Raw genomic sequence first — 19,474 nt, forward strand, 5'->3', positions numbered from 1 at the left:
CCCCTTTCAAATTTACCTTAGCTCACGTTTTCGAACATTCAATTGTTATTTTTCAACTCTACTAGAACATTATTGAAAAACCTGGATGTATCAACGTAAAGCATATTAGATGAAGAAGTTTTTGTGAAATTTGACAAGTTGTAGGTATTTTTTGTAACCTCAGAAGAACGTGCAATCATAACCAAAATTTTAGATTTTATAATTGTGACATGTTCCAACTGATATTGGCTAACATTTTATGTCATTCAGATTATTGCAAATAGAAGTATCTTACAGCAAATTTAGCGTTCTTTCAAATGGTGTAATTGGATTTGTTGTAGTCTCAACATTTTGGATTTTTATGTGGTAAGGTAGTGAAAAGTTGAAATACCTAAATCGACGAATATCTTCAAAATAGAGAACTTTCCTAAAATTGTCTCCTGGGCATTTTTTGCTCAAAACGAAGAGTAGAATCGATTACACCCCGTATATTGTGTCTTCATTGTTATCTATTGTTCAATTGTAGTTTTGTAAAACAAGGTAAGCTTGTGTAGAAGAAGGGTGACTTGATAATATAGCGGAGTCATGTGTGTAGTGGCGATAAGTGCATTCTCATCTGTGGGCATGTTACAGGTATTCTGTAGGGTCAATACGTGTGGAGCTAGAATCGACCCTTGTGCCACAACTGCAAGCAATTCTTTCATTTCAGAAGTCCCCGATCCCTGTTTTACTGCGTAACAGCTCTCGTTAAAGTATGTTTGTATAATCAGATAATAGGCGTGGGGTAAAAATTGTCTTAATTTGTATAATAGTCCTTCATGCCGTACGAAGGGAGGGGACATCTAAAAACCCTCCAGTCGCGTAAAGCTTCTGTTCAAGACATGAAGTAACGTAATTAATCTATAACACTATGAAGTGGATGAATAGCGGAATGATAAAGATCATTCTTTTGTAAATTAATTTTTAATAAATCTTAATGTAAGAATATTTCCATTGTATGGGAAAGTTTCTAGTTCTCAATATTACAATAAATGTGTGTTGTTTAGTGATCGTTAGCCAATAATTATTTGGAGATCGTGAGGTGCGGTCTGGTGTGTCGTAGGTTTTGAAACGGGCACTCTCAATACGACATTCAAGAATGACACATCTACACGGAAAACAAACACTTTGAGCTCTGAAGATGATATCAATAAAGATCGAAACGTTGGCATGATAAAGAAAATGTTTTTCTAAAACTAAACCGCACCTCACGATCTCCAAATGAGTCCTTTATATAAATAAGTCAGAAAGACGAGGAAGTTTTGAGGAAGTTCTTGAATAACTTCGATTGTTGTCAAATCATGACCAGGTGGTTTTTTTAGGAAGCTGTTGTATTTCTTATGATACGTGTTTTGGCGTTATTGGTTTAGGTGGCATATCTAGATATAAAGGTGGCATAAGTTAATCGGATATTTTATTGCGTTCATTATCACTAAATCAGCAGGTTTGAATAACTCCTTGAGTTAAGAGATTTTGCAATCTAAAAAAATTCTCCAACTCGGTACTACTCCAGCGCAAAGTTTCAGTCAGCTGTACTGTGCTGCGTCGCGAGTGCAATAAATATTTCTTCTCTTCACGGGGAGCTTCATCGTATTCAACAAGGTATTGAGTATTAAAAATTTTCCATGGCTATAACATATTAAAATTTTGGTAACCTCCTTTTAATTGGCATCATCCTTAACATAGGGCAATATATTTACCATATGTACTTCTAATCGTGACGGTTTATCTCACCTTTGCAGTTTTGCTGAAGCTGTTTTCGACGCAATATGACAACCTTAAAGATAAAACACTTCCCTGATTCATTGTTGTAAAATTAACAATTTTTCCTTTGGTCTTGGATTACCATGCCATGCGGTATCTTTAGCATAAACATTGCCGACATTTATGATTTACGACACCCGCGGCCTTATGACACGTCTTGATCAGTATAAAAATAAAGATGCAAGAGAAAATTTGTTGTTTTCTATCGTAAAAGTAATTTAAATAATAATTTAATATTGTCCTATTGAAAAACCAATTAAAAAAGGTTAGAACATGTATGAAAAAGAGCAGTTTTGCATGTCAAACGTTGATAAATTTTTATTGAAATGAGTTGAGAAAAACTGATACTGTCCCTTTCAACGTTTGTTAAATAAAAGGTGAATTGTGCGAACGTACCTTTAACCAGTTCATAAAAGGTAGAAGCCGTCGGGTCATTACTGGGAGAAACAAAGCTGTCCTCGGACTGCTGATCCACATCAATCAAGGGAAGGACGGACGAACTCATCTCCTACTTCCGACGTGGCCCGATAAAGACAAACAAGTATAAATGGCAGCCATTACCATTAAGTTTCAACCAACCTCTGGCGTTACTGATGGTGTTGGAGGGACACCGCCTATTCACCCCTATCTTGATGACATGATTGCTTCCGCTTATTCCACAATCCTTTGTCCCTCGAATTACGTACTATGAGGTTAACGACTACGTGCAAACGATCCATATTTTTTCTCTTTTTCCGTATATCGATGTTCACAATGTTTTTCCAGTTTGTTGTCCTTTTGTCTACCTTCTGATTCAATGTCGTTCATCGGTGATATTCCTTTAAATGTGCCCTTTCCCCGTCTAGTGAACATCTTTAACATAATTATAATTAGATACATTCCAGTTCTTGGTCCGATTGACCAATTAACAATTTTTAATTATTTAATATTAATGAAGGTATTGGTTAAGATAAAAAAGTCAGTGTCACGAGCGGGATTCGAACCTGCGAACTAAATACGCCCCTGCTCTACCACTTGACCTATCGTGACTTCGATCCGCTCGGACACTAACTTCCCTTCTCAACCTCACCTTTTTGCCATTTTTCAATGTTGTGTAATCTATTTGATTCTCAGCGACAAATGAAATGGCCACGGAGAGCTTTCGGGAAGATATACTTCAGTTTAATTATTAAATCCATTACAGATCGCTGTCCGATTGATCAATTAACATTTTTCAATTAATTAATATTTATGAAAGGTCTTGGTTGAGATAAAAAAGTCAGTGTCACGAGCGGGATTCGAACCCACGACCTTCGGCTAAATACGCCGCTGCTCTACCGCTTGAGGTATCGTGACTTCGATCCACTCGGACACCATCTTCCCATCTCAACCCCCATCTTTCGAATTTTCCCTCCTTTTTGCCATTTTTCAAATATCGTGCAATCTTTTTGATTCTCGGCGACAAATGAAATGGCCACGGAGAGCTTTAGTGAAAATATACTTCAGTTTAATTATTAAATCCATTACAGATCGCGGTCCGATTGACCAATTAACATATTTCAATTAATTAATATTTATGAAAGGTATTGGTTAAGATAAAAAAATCAGTGTCACGAGCGGGATTCGAACCTACGACCTTCGGCTAAATACGCCGCTGCTCTACCACATGAGCTATCGTGACTTCGATCCGCTCGGACACCAAATTCCCATGTCAACCTCCCCTGTCGAATCCCGCTCGTGAAACTGACTTTTTTATCTTAACCAATACCTTTCATAAATATTAATTAATTGAAAAATTATAATTAGAATTTTGTGGATTGTCTTGTCTGTGTTAACGTCATATACTATCAAATGTGTCCTGTCTTTATGAATTAGCCAAACGTGCCAATATTATGCCGATTTATGACAATACCATCATCCCATCCTCTCTTTACCTATTAACCTATCTATCCTAATCTGAATCTATCAACATTTTGTGTATGAAACTGGTTTTTGACATGCAGAAATTTCATTAGGGTGTCTATGGTGTCGATTATTATCGTTATACTAACGCTTGACATGGATTTACGATCTAATGTTATTGGTTTAGAACTAAAAGTTTATCGTTTTAAAATAATGCAATACAAAATTTGTTTTGCTGTGTTTTAGTGATGTAAAAGTAGTATGTGAGCCTTCAAAATTTATGTTATTTGTTTGTATATCTCTAACTTCTTAATTGCGTGGTGATTAGTGACCGTTAATCGATATTTATTTATTCTTGCGTGTCGTGTCGAGAGTGGCACTCTCAGAAGAACGTGTCAAGAATAGCACAATTACACAGACGACAAACACTTTGAGCCCTGAAGATGATCTCAATAAAGATCGAAACGTTGGCACGATAAAGAAAATGTTTTTCTGAAATCTACATCACACCAGGCCGCATCTCACGATTTCTGAATAATAAAAGGATTTATGTGTGGTGTTTAGTGACCGTTAATCGATATTTATTTAGAAATCGTAAGATGCGGTCTGGTGTGATGTACGTTTCAGAAAAACATTTTCTTTATCGTGCCAACGTTTCGATCTTTGCTCAGATCATCTTCAGGGCTCAAAGTGTTTGTCTTCTGTGTAATTGTGTCATTCTTGCGTGTCGTGTCGAGAGTGGCACTCTCAACTCTTTGAGCCCTGAAGATGATCTCAATAAAGATCGAAACGTTTGCACGATAAAGAAAATGTTTTTCTGAAACGTACATCACACCAGACCGCATCTCACGATTTCTAAATAAATTTCTTAATTGCGTTTAGAATGGCAGAATTACTAGCATGTTAGGTACTGCATCAGGGATGCCATGATTTTACAAATTTTTCCCGCTAATTGTAAACTATTATTAAAGTATTTAAAAATACACTTACACGATAAATGAAGGTTATAAAGCACCGTTAGCCTTCTCCCTTCTAAAAACCAGGGTGCACCATCTTTGTAATATGAAACTAACTGAATAAAGAATTTTTCATTAAATTAAGGCTCGGCTATGTTTGTGTTCGTTATTTCTATTTTTATCTACGACCTGATTATTAACGGCAATAAAGACTTTTATTGTTTGTAAGATATTTTATTAGTTGAAAACAATAGTTTTATTCACAAACAGCTTAGTGCATTATTGTTTTCAACTATTGACATGATATGACCCAATGGTAGGTACAAAACATACCAAAAACTGATGCGATTTTTTTCAAAATTTTTAAAAGTTTAAGGGAGACATTTATATTTCATCTGGTACATACATAAACCCAAAGAATTTCGGACGAATAGACGTCGATTGTTTTCTTTTTGTAACAATCTACGTTATATTTTTTCCAGAATGGAAAACGTTGGCATTTTAATGCGCCTTTATCCAATTTGGAAAGAGGACGGGTAGGATTTCTCCGATCGTAAGTGAGGAGAGATCGCCGGGCACTACAAATCACAGGATCTATAAATTAAAATGCAATCTCAATTGAGTACGTGTTCAATTAAATCAGAGGTCGCGGGGGAGACGGTAAATAAATGGTAGGGTCCACCTTAATTAGACATCCTCCACTCCTTATAATAAGTCTCTCAGTCACCCATCCGTCCGTCCGTCTAATCACCCATATAAGGCGTCCAGGGACGAATTATGCTGTCCAAGTTGCTTGTTTTTTCATTCGAGAAAAATTTATGCTTATTATTTGGTTAAATTGACCCTGAGTGGGAACGACGTTCAATAGATCTAGTCGGTAAATGATTCGCGTTGAAGATCTTAACCTTTCCATAGAAAAATTATTTTGAAACCGGTTTTAGGTTCTAAAACCGGTGAATATGGTTAATAAAGTTAAATCCTAATGATATCAGAGTTCTGCTGCACCGGTTAATGCGACCAGCAGTTCGATCATTCTAATAATTCTGGCCTAGCAATTCTCCCAGATATCTTTCCCTTGTCCTAGCTCTAGCGATCCTTGGTTCTTAACCCAGCAGAACTTACTGCCGGGAACACACTTACCCCATGCAACGCTACGCGACGCTACCCGATGCTACCCGACGCCTTGCCACGTTTTGGTGGGGTTGTGCACATCTATCCGACGCAACCACACGTCGCATACAGTCCACAGCGTTTATCACAAATCAGTATCACAATCGCAACACCTATTTTGTTCTTAATGCATTATTTTAAGGAAAACCATGATATAAATTGTTACTTAAATTTTATTTACAATATTCTAATGAACTAGATTTAAGAGCATCCTGCAGAACTTTTTGTAAATTAAATAACAACTCTTCCCGTTACTCGTCCAGATTGTGTAACTGATGAAGGACGTGAGACATCCGAAACGTTGTCATTAAATGTTTTGAACGAAGCATTTGGACTTTTCTTCTGGGGCCGCTCACCTCGACATAAGTTTACAATTAGCAATTGATTATCCAACGGCCGTCTAAAACAAGAACAAGAAATTACATTATAGTTTGAAATAAACTACATAAAATATGAGTGTTCCGATCTGACGCTACTCGATGAAAACGGTGTAATTGTATGAGCAAAACCATGAAATAAATTGTTAGTTAAATTTTACGAGCAAAACCGTGTAATAAATTGTTAGTTATATTCATTATATCAAAAAATGGTATTCCGGTGTTTTGATCAATTTTCTACAAAACCATTAAAATTAATTTTTTTAAAATAAAAACGAATGAATTTTTGATCTCGGTTAATTTGGTTTATGTTAAAATTAGTATGTTTTAATTAACATAAGGACGATAATTCATGTAGTTTGAATAAAAGTATGAGTGTCCGGTTCTTTTGTCTTCCGCTGTACTCGATGCTACCCGACGAAAATCTGGACAGTGGGGATCGCAGAGCGTAGAGTAGCGTAGCATCGGGCAGATGTGCACGGGTAATACAATCTTAAGAAAAATTAGACATTGGATTTGCTTCGGGTAAGTGTGTTCCCGGCTCTAAGCTCTGCTGGGCTTAGAACCAAGGATCGCTAGCGGTAGCTAGGAGAAGTGAAATATATCAGGGAGAATTGCTGGGCCAGAAAAATAATGCTGGTCGGATTAACCGGTGCAGCGAATCTCTGATATTATTAGGATTTATCTTTATTAACCATATTCACAGAGTTTTTAGAACATAAAACCGGTTTTAAAATAACTTTTTAACAGCTTTTAATTTATTATAGCAGGAAAAATGTATTTTAACTTGGTTTGACTCACCTCGATGGCTTTTTCATCCCTCGTCTTTGTTTTAGTCTAAAATAAATATTATTGTCTACATTTTAGTAAGAAAATCCTTTGATTTGTAGCTGCTGCTAGTTTCTTCTGGTTTCTTGCTATGTTTGTTCAGTGTGGCAATGGCTTGATGTCCATGTTTTATAGGTGATATGTTCTTAAAACTCATTTTGGTTGTGTTGTTCCTCTTGGGTAGAAATGTGTGTTTCTTAAGCTGGGCGCACACTAGGTCGGTGGCGCGACGCGGAATTGTGAACATCCGCACACTATGTAGGAACTGTTCTCGGCCGCTTTGGTCGAATTTTCCCCCATTCATCTGACTAGCGCTGCGGTTTAGTGTTGATTTTGCATTCCCAGGAGTCCCCACGTCATAATCGTTGGCTTCGTCTTTACACGTCCAAGGGCAGCCGAATAAACCCAAACTCAACGATTTCCGAGCGCCCCAACAGGCCGGTAGTGCGGGGTTACATTGAATTCAATATATTCTTCTTGGGGGTCGGTTCCGCGCCGCGCCACCGACCTAGTGTGCGCCCAGCTTTAGTGACCTGTTGTTTCATAATTTGTTGCAGTCGTGAGAAGCGGTCAAGAATGAGGTAGTTAAAGTTAATGAACCTGTTTTTGCCGACGTTTCGACCTTTATCCATCTTCAGGGCATAAAGTGATCTTTCACACTAAACCAACATAACAACACAAGAATAGCACTGTCACCCCCTTACAATTTGGGGATGACACTTTCGAAAATATTCCGAAAGGTGAAGGGGCATATATTATAATGTTGAGTGCGGGATGGTCGGAGGAGGGGAGATATTCAATTTGAACTGGAAAAAACAGATCAGGTGTGTTCCAGATTCGAAACCTATTGGTTGAGCTAGCGCTAATATTAAGAATTAATAATATATTTTATTAGTATAATAATTTAGTTCTCACCAGTGTGAGTTGACCGGCAATATTGTGTGGTGTATGGGTACAGGTGGAAGGTAAAGTGTGGAATAATAACAACTTTAAAATTCATCCTACGTTACAATGTGTGGTGTTAAGTGACCAATGATTATTTGGAGATCGTGATGTGCGGTTTGGTGTGACGTAGGTTTTAGAAAAACATTTTCTTTATCGTGCCAACGTTTCGATCTTTATTCAGAAATCGTGAGATGCGGTCTTGTGTGATGTAGGTTTCAGAAAAACATTTTCTTTATCGTGCCAACGTTTCGATCTTTATTGAGATCATCTTCTTTCTGAAACCTACATCACACCAGACCGCATCTCACGATTTCTGAATAATTATCGATTAACGTTCACTAATCACCACACATTTCTACACGAGAAGAACGAAGAACATGGGATTCTATGAACAAATTTCAACTACATATGGACACGCAGCTAAAAGTATTCTGAAGGACATCGCCAATAATGAGAAGAAACTAGCATCGGCTATCAATCAGAGACTTCTTTGTTGAAATGCAGACAACACAAGGCCCGGAAGATGATCTCAATAAAGATCGAAACGTTGGCACGATAAAGAAAATGTTTTTCTGAAACCTACATCACACCAGACCGCATCTCACGATTTTTGAATAATTATCGATTAACGGTCGCTAATCACCACACGTTTCGATCTTTATTGAGATCATCTTCAGGGCTCAAAGTGTTTGTTTTCCGTGTAGATGTGTCATTCTTGTGTGTAGTGTTGAGAGTATGTTACAATTTTGGGTTTGCCTTGTATATATATTTTATTTTGTCTTGTAAATATATTTTATGTTTTCAGTTAATTTGGTTTCAAACAAGTTTGCTTTCATTTGTTTTATTTTACGTTCCCCGTATCCTTTCTTTTTAATTTATTGGTCCACTTCTGAGTCCTTCCACAACGCTTTCACACAAACCCAATATGTCACCACAAGAATAGCACCACTTTATGCCCTGAAGATGACCCGGATAAAGGTCGAAACGATGTCAAAAAATGAAAAATCTGTTTTTCTAAACTACCTCATTCTTGACCGCTCCTCACGACTTCAACAAATTATAAATATTATTTCTGCCATGAAGGAGGACTTAACGTCGCGGACGACGGGTCAGAACCACATTAGTATACTTTTATTCAAATTAATCTCAAATTTATTAATTATTTTTCATAAAATTATTCTTCAAGTCCGAAGGAATACGAATTTTGTAAGTTTAGAGTCTAGTCGGACGACGTAATCCCTCGGACCTCGGTGACAGACCAATATGGCTTTAAATGCTTCAACATTGAAGTATTTATTTCCAATGTGAATAACTTACACAAATATAAACCGATCTTAGCGCGGCAGTTCACTGGCGAAGTTCCAGCAAACGGCCATGTTTATCGTTACTCAACCAATTCACCACGTTTTTCTCACCATCATATCTCTGCTTCCTCTTAAAATGGGCTTTTGAAATTTGAAACATAAATTAAGCTTAGCTCTCTTAGGATATTGTATCGCCTCAGTATGGTGGGGCATCCAGAAAATCAGATGAACATGACCTTTATTCCAAAATGATTAGACTACATAGAGTTGATTTTATTTCAGACAAGAAATTATACACAATAACGTTACATTGAATTTTATTTGTAATTATAATATGAAAACCTTACTGGAAATTATTATTGTGTTGTTTATTTATATATATATATATATAAATAAACAACACAATAATAATTTCCAGTAAGGTTTTCATATTATAATTATATATATATATGTATGTATATGTATGTATGTATGTGTGTGTGTGTGTGTGTGTGTGTGTGTAACATCATGCGTTGCCTATCCTCGATGAAATCAGTAACAATCCTAAGCTCACGGTCTCCTAAGTTTCACGGTTTTAACTTTTAATTATTGAGTCTTTGTCTAAAAATCTAAACAAAAGTAAAACGCTAAGAAAAAAAAATAAAAAAAGACGGACAGATAACATTTTTTTAAAAGTTTGTTTTAGATTTTTAATTAACATTTCAATATCGTGTATTTCCTCCTCTTGCCACATTTCAAAGACGCCTCGGCATAATTTCTATTAGTCTGGAAATGTTTCTTTGGTGGAGGATAGCACATTCTTGAAGAAGAGTCCTTTCAAGAACGTGGAATGTAGCAGGATGTGATGGAGGTGCTCTTGTTCGTCTTTTGAGGTTATCCCATAAATGTTCGATAGGGTTCAAGTCTGGAGAACGGGCTGCTAGGGTAAGACCCTGATGTTAGGATGTTGAAGGTACGCTTGTACTATGCGAGTGATATGTGGAAGGGCACTACGTGCATTAGCTTAGGATTGTTACTGATTTCATCGAGGATAGGCAACGCATGATGTTCCAACATTTCCTCCACATAGCGAGTAGCATGAACAACTCTATGCGACTGTCCATCGAAATTCCCCCCTACACCATCACTGGGCTACGTTGAAAAGGTAATTTGAACATTCTCTCTGGGAAAAATTACAACCTTTTTCATATCGCCTTGTCCACTCTTTCACGCCCGTCTGGAGTTCGTAGAGCAAACCTCCCATGCAAATCTTACTCATCTGTAAAAAGTAGAGCAGACCAATCGTCCAAAGATCAATGGCTGTGTTCTCGAGCAAATGCGAGCTTGCAACTCTGTGTGTTTTGGTAAATTCCGGTCCTCTTAACGGGGCGAAAAGCCATCGTTCCATACTGATTTAATCTTCTTCGAGCAGTGGGTTCAAAAATTTGAACATCTCGAACTTCTGGAGCTGATGAATCGTTTGTACAACAGCAAGGTGCCGGTTTCGCAAAATTCTCAAAGTCAAAAAAAGGTGATCCTATGGTTCTGTTACCCTAGGGTGTCGAGAACCGGGCCTTCTATGGTAGGACCCAATTTCTCGAAAACGTCTGAGAACTGAAAACGGTGTCAAGCTGTGAGGGAACTCTGATCGCAATAGCCGCACACCTGATGAAACATCCATCATCGATAACTGCCACACCTCGCCCAACATCCTCAGCACTAAATGGCACTTTCAGGTTTAAACATTGAAATTAAGAAAAACAATCCGAAAACTAAACAGTTTATTGCTGCAGAATTCAAATGAGACTGAATAAACATTTTAAATTCCGTAAAAAATTAAACATTCAGAATTCCTTTATACTTGTTTTTGAGAAAGGATTAAGTGCGTTTATGTCCAATTGATATTCCCAATTTAGAACAAGCATAAATAAATAGTTATTGATAAAACCAATGAGACAAATTTAGGACAGAATTTTCTTTCATGGATAAATGAAAAAAAAAACAGTTGGGTGGAATTTTTACCGGTCAGTATATATAGGAAGTTTATTGGTGCTTCTTTTTTACTGGTAGAATAGTGAGAAACTTTATTATATANTGTGTGTGTGTGTAGGTTTCTCACTTTTTCTACCCGTAAAACTGAAAAACCAACGAACTTCCTGAAATGGTCAAAATGTATAAACTAACTCTAACTATAAAATAAAAAATGACTTGTCTTGAAATTGAAAGTTTCTTTAAGGATAATAATTACATTATATAAATTATCTTTGGACTGAGATCTCTTAAAATGATGAGATACAAATTCCACAGTTTAATTCTAACCGTTATTAAGTCGTGACCATCTAGAATTATTGCAGTATTTCTTCAGTAGTCGCCGTCGCCCCTTTCCCAAAAGCGTCCATATTTCATCAATGATGAGAATTATTTATTTAGAAAGCGGCTTGCCGTTGGGCTGAGAATGAGTCGAATCTCGGTTTAAACGGGCGACTCTTCTCACATTAGTCAAAGCCGGTCAGGGCTCCGGGCGTATATCATCCACTAGGAACGTATTCAAGACACTTTATGTAGGCCGTGACCGAAAAGTCCGCCGGCTCAAAGCCCGCAATAAAATTTGATTCATTATGAATAGTAAAGAGCTCACTGACTACAAATCGTCGGGAAATAAAGTAAAATGTAATAAATTGTGCCGTGTAGAATTTATCGGACCCTGGGCGTCGTACGTTTGGTGATTAATGCTCCGAAAGACTCATCAGGATGTATGCTTAACAACCACGTGATGTTCATTTAGTGTTTTTCCAAACTATTTCTCACCCATATTTCGCAGAAGAAGTAGATCAATGATATTCTACACGGTTATTGTACAATATATTTTCGCCATCCAGTGATGATCAATATTTTTGAATTATCTTCATATAAATTATAATTAATTCGTTATTTAAGTCCATCTTTCCTATTTAAGGGCGTACTTGAAAAAAGCCCATTTGTATATACCGTGTGATTTTTATAACAGTCATGGCTTTTTGTCATGCAATTGCTGGTGCTAATAAAGTTGTAATAAGTTGGTCGTGGTGATCAAAGTTTTTTTCCCATCTAATGCCCTATTTTTGACAGTTATTGAAAGTCTTTTCCATTCTCAAAAATAATATACCAGACACTCCAAAAATCATCGTTTTGTCTGGAGATGTTGAAGTTCTTTACTTCCAATATGAGAATTTCAGGAGAGAAAAAACATTTTTCTATTGCCCTCACTCGAAATTACCCTTTATAATTTTTTCTGCTGGCAGGAGGGCGTCACGTGAATCGGACACGTGGTTCCTCTCGATAAGCGGAGAACAAACTTACCCGACGCAAATGCAATGTCCAAGTTTCTATAAGGTTGTATTACCCCCGTGTACATCTGCCCGATGCTATGCAATTCTCGCTGATATCACTTTTCCTAGCTACCACTAGCGATCCTTGGTTCTAACCCCAGCAGAGCTTACAGCCGGGAACACACATACCCGAAGCAAATCCAATGTCTAATTTTCCTTAAGAGACCAGTGCACATCTGCCCGATGCTATGCCACGCTAACCTACCCAACGTTCTGCGATCCCCACTGTCCAGATTTTCCTCGGGTAGCATCGAGTCAGAAGAAGACAAAAGAACCGGACACTCATATTTTATTCCAACTACATGTATTATCGTCCTTATATTAATTACAACATACTTATTTTAATATAAACCAAATTAACCGAGTTCAAAAATTCATTAGTTTTTATTTAAAAAAGTCGTTTATCTCAACTAAAAACTATAACTAATTGAAAGATATTAATTTGTCAAGCGGACTGCGAAAACAAGTGGAATTAAATTTTTTTTTATTGATTTGGTAGAAAATTGATCAAAACACCGGAATAGCATTTTTCGATATAATGAATTTAACTAACAATTTATAACACGGTTTTGTTCATAAAAGTTAACTAACAATTTATTTCGTGGTTTTGCTCATAAAATTTAACTAACAATTTATGTCGTGGTTTTGCTCATACAATTACACCATTTTCGTCGAGTAGCGTCAGAAAAGGACACTCATATTTTTTGTATTTTATTTCAAACTATGTCTATGTAATTTTGTCGTTATAGTAATTACAATATTCTTATTTTAATATAAACCAAATTAAACGAAATAAAATAAACATGAGTTTTTATAAAAAATTTATTAATTATGATGGTTAAGCAGAAAATTTATCAAAACACCGGATTAACATTATTTAAAACAATTAAATTTAACAAACAATTTATTACATGGTTGTGCTCATAAAATTTAACTAACAATTTATATCATGGTTTTGCTCAAAATAATCCATTAAGAATAAAATAGGCGTTGCGATTATGATACTGATTTGTGATACACGCTGTGTGACTGTACGTGGCGTGCGCTTCACGTCGGATAGATGTGCACACCCTACCAAAACGTGGCAACGCGTCGGGTAGCATCCAGTAGCGTTGCGTCGGGTAATGCCGGGAACACACTTACCCGATGCTACGCAATGCGACGCTACCCGATGCTACCCGACGCAAATCCCAACTCCGATTTTCCATAAGGTTGCATTACCCCCGGGCACATCTACCCGATGCTATGCCACGCTACTCTACTCTACGCTCTGCGATCCCCACTGTCCAGATTTTCGTCGGGTCGCATCGAGTACAGTCGAAGACAAAAGAACAGGACACTCATATTTTTATTCAATCTACCTGTATTATTGTCGCTAAATTAATTACAACATACTTATTTTAATATAAACCAAATTAACTGTGATTAAAAATTAATTACTTTTTATTTAAAAATTAATTTTAATGGTTTGGTAGAAAATTAATCAAAAAACCGGAATACGATTTTTTGATTTAATGAATTTAACTAACAATTTATTGTACTAAAATTGGAACAATTTATTACACGGTTTTGCTCATAAAATTTAATTAACAATTTATTTCATAGTTTTTCTAGTAAAATTATACCATTTTGTAATGTCGGTTAGCATCAGAACAGGACACTCATATTTTTTGTAGTTTATTTCAAACTAAGTACACGTAATTTTGTCGTTATATTAATTACAACATGTTATTTTAATGTAAACCAAATTAAACGAGATCAAAAATGCATAAGTTTTTATAAACATTGTTTAATTATGATGGTTAGGAGTAACTTTATTTAAAACAAGTTTAACAAACAATTTATTAAAAGGTTTTGCTCAAAGTAGTGCATTAAGAACAAAAGATGCGTTGCGATTGTGATCGTGATTATTGTGATAAACGCTGTGGACTGTACGCGACGTGTACTTGCGTCGGATAGATGTGCACACCCCACCAAAACGTGGCAAAGCATCGGGTAGCATCGGGTAACGTCGCACGGCGTAGCATCGGGTAAGTGTGTTCCCGGCTTAAGTGTTTTCCCGGCTTCAAGCCCGCACAAGGCGTGCCTTTGGCCGTTGATCCGTCATTTGAAGGAGTCGATCTGGTTACTGACTATCTGCTTTTAAATGTAACTAAAAGTCGATATACTGAAATGTTTACAACTAATTATTTTGTTATTCGAGTTCAAGGGCGAAAAAATATACCGAACTTATAAATACTTGATAACTTATTACCAGCTTAGTACCAATGTAGTACTTAGTCGGTTAGTACCAGTAATTGCACACTCTTGCTAAAGATGTTTTTTATTGAGACAATGTTGAATATATTATACACTGATTGCGCTCAGGTGCAGACATAAATGTCGCTTAGTTCATAATCACGCTGGTCACAATATTTCATGTGGAGCTTCTGGTGCCAAGTGAACGGCGAAGGCTCAACAAAAGACAGTTCAAAAAGCACGATCCCGATCACAGTGGTCTCGGAAATCGATAATGAGCAGCATCGATTATCCAACGCTAAACGAATAGGTGTAAAAATCAGAGGCTAAAAAAACTTCCCCTTTTCAATGAAATGAAAACATTAAGTTGGCTAACTCATATTACCCCGAGGGAAATAAGGAGACGGTATGTTTTTATCAAGGCCCTGTTTATTTGCGGCGGTTTGAAGACAGGGAGATAGAACTGTTGAGATATGTTTCGGATTAATAGTGTTCTGATCTTATCCGGCGTACTCCTAGGGCCCTCCAGCCTTCTAATTACCATCTACACCGCGTGACATTTGTAAATGACAACGAACGCCCAACACGTGTAAGCCCATAATATCGGCAGATCAAGTAACGAAATATTTTCCCAATCCGGCGAGTATGACATTTAATAAAAAATCCGCTGACTGGCTTGCTCCCGCTTGACCGATTGCCAGCCGGGCTACAACAGGCGACGGCATCAGCCTTTTCCAGCGATAAATTGTTCCCGTCTCGGAACATATTTTTTTACCACTCACCACGATTAATAATTAAAACAAGGGAGCCTTATGTGCTTTATGTTGTACCGTACTAAGAATGACAGGTGATGAAAACTAGGCTTCTCTTCCATCAATTATCAAGTAATAAAGACATTTAGAGTTTGAGATGTACGATGTTAGGAAGAGCATTCTGCCTTTACTCACAGTTTTTCCTTTATACCGTCGTTTAGTGAAATTTGAACAAGTTGTTTAATTTGTTGTTGTACACGCTTCGGCGGTACATATACTAAATTTGTTGTTGATGTATTGTTTTTATTATTTACCAGCTGACAGATAATTTATAAAAAAGGAAATAAAAGGGATAAATAGAGTCTTATATCACTTTTGTCATTTTTTTTTCGAAATCATTTCAAAAATTCAGTGTTACAAACCACTTACTCATTTTCTTCTCTAAAAATAAAGTTATCAGTTGTTTATTTGGAGATCGTGGTGCGGTATGGTGTCGTGTTTGAGACACTCAAGAATGACACATCTACACGGAAAACAAACACTTTGAGCCCTGAAAATTATCTCAATAAAGATCGAAACGTAGAAAAAGAAAATGATTTTCTAAAACCTATATCACACCAGACCGCACCTCACGATCTCCAAATAATCAATGACTAACGGTCACTAAACACAACATATTTAACTCTCAACACGACAGGCAAGAATGACACATTTACACGGAAAACAAACCCTTTGAGTATTACATTTTTTTCCTTCTTCAAAAAAAAATTAATAAAGCTTAAAAGTGGCGGGACGAACCGAGAAGAGAAGCCCGAGAAGCGGGAAGCAATTCGCGGCCTGCAAGATTCTGATCGGGATGGCACTGGGTCAGAGATTGGAAAAAAAAGAAACGGAAAAAAAAGCAAGGAGGATAAGTTGGGGATAGACGTTCCGAGGAAGAGATTGTCTCCGCGAGCAAAAGAGAATATTGTTTTTCAAAAAAGTGAATGTGTGTGTGTGTTGTTTGTGAACCGATCGAAGAGTTGTTACGAAGAGGAACTGGCTGATCCCGGCAAGTGAGGAGTGATCCCGTGAGTTGATACAATTCAAATTTACCATCAGGCCTGATAATTCGGGACTACTAGAGACGTTAATTATAAGTTTCGGGCTTTCGGTAGTTTTAATTTAAAAATATTTCGCCCCAATTCGTTAGTCTATCACCCTAGCCTTTCTAGGGTCGAAACTATCGTTGAAAGAGGTTCCTAGAGGCGACTGCCTTCGGTAAAGGAATCCCATAAGGACACCACCGACAATACTTTTCTCGCCAGGGGTCTCACCTACGGCCGCATAGGACGCTACTGGGCTTAGGACTGAAGACACTGTGCTATCCCGTCGTACAGCTGATTATTCACCTTTTCCCGTCTATGGAGACAGGATCTGGTACCCTTACCCACGTGTACCGCTAATCTAGTACCATCCGCGGCCAACTCGCAAACCACCAACTCCCTTAACGTATTTCGGGTGACCGGTAGGCATAGTCTTAGCATCCTCTCATTCTATACGCTTCCTTCGTTCTATCTTCTAAATGCAGGCGGAGAATGCTTAAGGATATCATGCGCGCCAGGAAACACGAACACAGCTTGTGCTTTAGAGTGTTCCTCACGCTCCCAAGACTACATCATTATTTTGGCCCTGGAAACCCCCCCTTGCAACCAAGGGTTGGGAAGGGCTCCTTAGAGCACCCACTACAAGGTCCGGGGAATTGTATTGAGAGAAAGGACATGCCGACGCCCAATAACCTTTGCAGGATACAACCACGTTATTACCGCTCTTGTTACCGTGGTCTTTAATCATTAAGGTACGGCTCCTTTGAGGGATTATTGATAAGTACTGTGTCAACGTCAATTTTCATTGCGACCTCCGGTCCCGCATCAGAAAAAAAGGAGAGGCGACATTGAGAATCGAACCCAATACCACGGGGTTAACACCTTAACCACTCGGCTACCGCGGTCCCCGAGGAAAGCCTTACCTGAACATTCGTGAGTAGAACTATCTTTTCAAATCGTTAATTGATATATTCACTTCACTTTAAATTTGCTATTAACACTAAAAAACTAACAAATATACAAATTGATACATACATGAAAAGTACATTCGATTACATAAGATGACCTGGAATGAAAGTGGGAAAAAGAGAAAACACCTTTTTATGAATTGCCCTAAATGAGAAATGTTGGAGAAAATTACCATTTTCCAATAACGAGGTTATTACTGGTTGATCTTAGATAGTGCTCGATTTATATCGAATATTAACACCAAAACAAGTATTTGCATCACGTCGATCGTTACGAGGGCCGAGTTGGAGAGTTTTCCACGAGGGTGAACGTTTTTTCCGTTTCCAGGTCGAGCCTGACGCAACACCAGCAGCGGCATTTCGGCAAAAAGTTCCAGTGTGGCGAACAGGGGTGCGTCTTCAAAGGGAGGTCGGAAGCAGAGCTCAAGATCCACCTTAAGACCCACTCAGCCCTACGTGACTTCCACTGCCAGCAATGTGACTATTCCGCCAAAACAAAATGTCAACTAGTCAAGTAAGCTGTTTTATTTATGCCGTCTTGCCCGGCAGCACACTTTTATTAATTTTACATGAAAATAATCCCTAGGGTTTATTATTTCGGCGGACTGGTGTTATACTTTGTCCGTTCTACCAAACCGGAATAGAATAACATACTGTTATGTCAACCGACGGTTCATTTTTTATCCAACGTCTACGTTATTGCAGATCCCAAGCGTGCAACTTTTGTACCTTAACAAGTGTCACATTCTTTGCTGAACGCTTTGTTGTCTATATAATTATGTCTAAATGAAGCGAATTTTGTTCTTTTCGATGTGAGATAAAATTTGGCTACTCATAATCCTCTCAAAATCTTAGATAATGTTGGATGAACACTGATACTTAAAATCTGTTATATGACCTGGAAGGATCACAATGCCTGCTTGAAATTGAAATTGATAATGCATGCTTTCATTCATATGTAAAAATAGAAGACGCCAATTTTCTGTACAAGCCCAAAACATGAGCAATCAAAATCATTAAGGAAGTACACTTCGGTCTTTCAAGCAGAAATACATGCCATCAATGCTTGTGCCCTGGAAAATTTTAAAAGAGGTTACACTGAAAAAAAAATCCTCATAAGATCAGCTAGCCAAACAGCCATTAAAGCATTAGCATGTAAAAGAATCACTTCAAAATTAGTCAATGAATGCATCCAAAATCTCCGAAACCTGGGGAAACACAACAACCTGATGATATCTTGGGTGCCAGGGCCCAGGAAGAATTTTGGGTAACGAGAAAGCAGACAGTCTGGCCAGAGGAGGATCTGCAAGATCATACATAGGCCCCGAACCTATTCTTGGGATAACAAAAACAAATATAGAATTCTCCATCGCAGAATGGATCCAAACAAAACAAAAGGCTAGACATAGTAAACTTATGATGAAACAATCCTCACCAAGACTGGCAAAAGCACTGCTCCAATTGCAGAGGGCCAAACTCAGAGGAGTGGTAGGACGACTAACCGGTCATTGGCATCTGAGAAAACATGTACACAACATGGGTATATAAACGATGATCCCTTTTGCAGATTATGTAATGAGGAGGAGGAAACAGCCACTCATATCATCTTCGAATGCGAAGCAACAGCTCAATGGAGATTTAACCTAACGTACGGAAAAAACTTTGGGAATCAAATTGCAGACGCGACAGTCAATGACCTGATACTTCTAAGGAGAAGGATTGATTCTATTACAATGAACTAAGACATTAGGAAGGTACAATAAGCCAGAAGGCTGCAGTGCCTGGGGAGCACAAACCCTGCTTCTTAGTATCCTTATCACCATACCACCATACCATAGAAG

General features: G+C 37.7%; 1 protein-coding gene across 2 annotated transcripts in view; it reads left to right on the forward strand.

Moving 5' to 3' along the window:
- LOC106661443 (zinc finger protein 43) overlaps nt 1-19,474 on the forward strand; it is a 127,510-nt gene that overhangs the window by 93,650 nt on the left and 14,386 nt on the right. For both annotated transcript variants that reach the window (XM_024226871.1, XM_014384837.2), the window contains exon 9: nt 17,962-18,147. In XM_024226871.1, the coding sequence (XP_024082639.1) occupies nt 17,962-18,147 (186 nt within the window). The remainder of the gene's footprint in view (nt 1-17,961; nt 18,148-19,474) is intronic.

Source organism: Cimex lectularius, unplaced genomic scaffold (genome assembly GCF_000648675.2).
Source record: "Cimex lectularius strain Harlan isolate CLEC.00 unplaced genomic scaffold, Clec_2.1 scaffold68, whole genome shotgun sequence".
Taxonomy (NCBI): Eukaryota; Metazoa; Arthropoda; class Insecta; order Hemiptera; family Cimicidae; genus Cimex; species Cimex lectularius.